This window comes from Ochlerotatus camptorhynchus, unplaced genomic scaffold (genome assembly GCF_037179485.1).
Source record: "Ochlerotatus camptorhynchus isolate MF236.1 unplaced genomic scaffold, CSIRO-AGI_Acam_v1.1 ptg000130l, whole genome shotgun sequence".
NCBI classification, from domain to species: domain Eukaryota; kingdom Metazoa; phylum Arthropoda; class Insecta; order Diptera; family Culicidae; genus Ochlerotatus; species Ochlerotatus camptorhynchus.
In genome coordinates, this window is record NW_027040620.1 from 697,582 (window position 1) to 701,118 (window position 3,537).

The 3,537-nt window shown below is 39.6% G+C and overlaps 1 protein-coding gene across 1 annotated transcript; it reads right to left on the reverse strand.

Moving 5' to 3' along the window:
* Positions 1-1,557: 1,557 nt before the first annotated feature.
* On the reverse strand, positions 1,558-2,771 carry LOC135700151 (mitochondrial potassium channel-like). The gene is made up of 2 exons (XM_065220570.1): positions 2,121-2,771; positions 1,558-2,052 (listed from the first exon to the last, which is right to left on the reverse strand). Exons 1-2 carry the CDS (start codon positions 2,622-2,624, stop codon positions 1,573-1,575), a joined length of 984 nt encoding a protein of 327 aa, XP_065076642.1. The 5' UTR covers positions 2,625-2,771; the 3' UTR covers positions 1,558-1,572.
* Between the last annotated feature and the right edge of the window lie 766 nt (positions 2,772-3,537).

Here is a 3,537-nt window from a genome sequence, read left to right on the forward strand (position 1 = left end):
AGGACGATATTGCTGGCTTCTGCTAAGAGGAAGAGGTGACAATTGGCTTCTTCCTCTTTTATTTCTATCTCTATCTCTATCTTTATCTATCTCTATCTCTATCTTACGCACATGAAATCGGCCAATCAGGAGCTGGTTCACGTTTGACAGAAAAGTGGTTTTTTTTCGCCCCTGTATTGTCACCTCTTCTCTTGGGGCTTCTGGGCCTCGATGACGTGTTGCCAGTATTCATGCAATACGTCATCGAGGAGTGTTGCCAACATCCTAACATCCGCACCTGCTTGCATCACACATCATCTTGAGCATCGTCATCAAACTTCTATCTATCTACTCAGCGTGCGCGCAAAACACATTTTTTCCTTCATCGTAAATGTCTGTCAAATTTAATTTTCAATTTTTTCGCTTAAAATGGATCAGGAAATTCCGTAGAAATTCAATAAACTATGTACAACTTCAAGAAACTTCGAAGAAAATTACTGAAATTCTAAAGAAGTTCAGGGAACTTTGTAGAAGTGCAGCGAACTTAATCGGAATACTGAGAACTTTGTAGAAATTAAGCGAATTGCGTAGTTGAAGATGCTAATTTCGAATAACTGACTGAAATGGTAATTTTTATACGATAGATGAGGAGGAGATGAAAGTATAGAATTGATAATTCCGTTTAGAATACGGCAGTGTGAAAATTGCATATATAAGAGTAGATAGCGAGCTAGGACAACTTTTAAGGAAGGCACAAATCGGTTTTATCATCTCTCTTTACCAATACCGTAGCAATGTAAGGATATTCGAAAAAGTTCATAGAATTGCTGTTCATGGAACTTCGTAGAAGATCTGCCAAAATTGTAGAAGCCCAGCAAACATCATAGGAGTAGGAATTCAGGAAGTTTCGTAGCAGGTCAAGATGTATTGTAGAAGTTCAGCATACTTCATAAAGGGTAGTCACTGAACCGGGGAATAAGCGGGAATCGAAAAGAACCAGGAAATAACCGGCAATTTAATTGGAACCTTAAAATAATTAATCGAATTCTTTTAATAAATATGCTACGCTCGATACCTCAAATATTTTTCTTAGAATCTTGATCATTTCTTCAAGTTCAGGAACTTGTTTATTTTTCCATAGTTCCAGACATTAAGTCTGAAATCTAAAAAATACTAGCAATGTCCCTGAACATTATCAATATTTTAGATAAGTTTGAAAAAAAAATATGCCGCAGAAAATCTCTCTATTTCTGGGATATTAAATGCATGTCCATGGAGGATTTGTAATCTCACATACCTCACTGTTACATTATTCTGAAATTTCAGGTACATAATCTTGAACAGTTTTCCAATACCAGAATCTTGAAATTTGTTCTCAAGCCAAGTCTTAGAAACTTGAGAAATTTTGTAAAGCCTGGATCTTAAATTGCAGTGTTCGAAATCTCGAAAAGATTGCTTTTTTTTTATCTATAGATACCTATGTATATTTTCCAAGATTTTCCTTAGGATCGTTCCAAAATTTCGTTAGAATAACCACTCTTTAAGAGACATTCCCAGAAATCAAACGGCACCTTCTAATCCCATGAAAAACTCTTATTTATTAACATTTGGTATGAAAAACCTGTAAACCCGCACGGTATTCCTCTTCAGATAGCTACCCCAACCTTCCGTTGCTCGTTGCTTCTGCTCTTCGGTTGCCTTCAGCGCCCTGAATCGTTCCCTTTCGTCTTCCTGCTTTCTCAGTGCTACATACTCTGCGATGTAGTCCAGCGAGACACCCAATCCACTCAACTTTTCATCCACCTGCATCAATCGACTGACGCCTTCGCTTGTGGTCTTTTTGATGGCTTCAAACTGCGTATTCCGGTAGTAGTAGTTGATGGAAGTGGCAATGATTCCTAGCAGGGCACCCGCGCACGAACCGATAATGGACCAGTACTTGACATTGTTTGCCTGTGTCCGTTCCTTCTCGTGGGACGTCTTTACGGCTGCCGTCAGGTGTGAAAACAAGTCCCGTTCCTCCTGATCGACAATCTGGAAGATTTGATTCTTTTCCTTCTCCCGGGCTATCACCTACAACAAAAAAAACAGGTAAATTCATTTCAACTTCGAACTCCCAACGACAACCGAGCTCAACTCACATCGAATTCATCCCTGATCAGCTCCACATAACGATGCTCGCCGCGAACTGCTTTCTGCAATTCCACATGGATATCCTGCATCTTTTTACGGATCAGCGTCAGTTCCAGCAGAATGTGCCTCCGGCGTTCCTGGACCAACTGCAGTTGGTCCTGAATCTCAATTACCTTGGCCTGGGCGGTAATGACTTCGCTCATGCCGCTAAATTCATTGTAAAACGATTGCGCTTCGTACAGTTTGCTTTTGGCCAAATCGAGCAGACCGATTCGCCGGAGTGCCACATTGCTGCCGGAGGTGGTCGATTGTTGCGCCTGATGCCGGCTCGATTGTGGCTCCTGAAGGGTTATGTACTCAAACTGACCTTGCTGTTGCTGCTGCTGCTGATTAGGGTCGTCCGTCGTCGAGGTAGCTTTGTTGGATGAGTAACCACGGTTAGCAATGATGTAATATCTGCTTCCGTGAACAGTTCTCCAGCAGGGAGCAAAGAGTAGATTTTTGGTGAGCATAATGCGTTGATTATTCTAGCCACTACTTTGTTGACTGTGAAAAACTTGTAGAAAAATTATTGCAATGCATGATTAAAGGGAAACTGATAAAAATAAATGCATTGTTTGCTAGGAATCAGGAGAATCACTGATAAGATTCTATTTTTTAGTGCGATTTAGTGCAGTTTTTTATGTGCTCTCCGAGAACTGTCAAAATCAGATGGAACATCAAAACAAACCCAGTGCAAAAATTAAGGGCATCAGAGTGGCTACAGTGAAACTGAATGCAGCCGGTCGATCCTGAAAAAATGATAAATTATTTTTTGTTCCTGCGTTCCCGGAAAAAAAATAACCATACAATTACCATAAAATAAAATACAGTTACAACGAAATCTATTGTCAACTATCTATCTTATTTTACGTATATTGTACTATAAATTTTAACATATAGTTATTACAATAGATGTAAAATACGTCCCATATTGTAAGGATTTTCAACAATAGAACAACATTACAATTTACGGTAAATGGCTCAAGTTTGTTCTGAAAAAAGTGACTCTAAGACCAGAAGGTCCCGAAATAACGTGCTCAACTCTGGTACTCTCTTCGGTCCCAAGCTAATCGATTCACCCCTCGAAACATAGGAAAATCCACTAACCCCTCATTTTATCTGTCAAACTTTCATAGCGAATCAAATCAAACATAGTGTAGTACTGGAATTTATACTAGAATGCGCAACGTTAGTCAATTTGCTTGGGACCAATAGGCTAGTCAAGTAGTGAGCCAATTTAAAATCGTTAGTTTCGTATTGATTGTTGGTTCTGCTCGAAAACCGATTGATCGGTAACACAGGGGTTTTCGAACATGGAAAATAACTTTCGAGATGTCACTTTTAGCGAAGACAACAAATCAAGAAGATTGGCAACTCTTCCAT

Excerpts from the sequence above, each read along its gene's own strand:
- LOC135700151 (XM_065220570.1), bottom strand. The coding sequence starts at position 2,624 with ATGCTCACCAAAAATCTACTCTTTGCTCCCTGCTGGAGAACTGTTCAC. Across the intron at positions 2,053-2,120 it reads TGATCAGGGATGAATTCGAT|GTGATAGCCCGGGAGAAGGA; the intron begins GTGAGTTGAGCT and ends TTTTTGTTGTAG.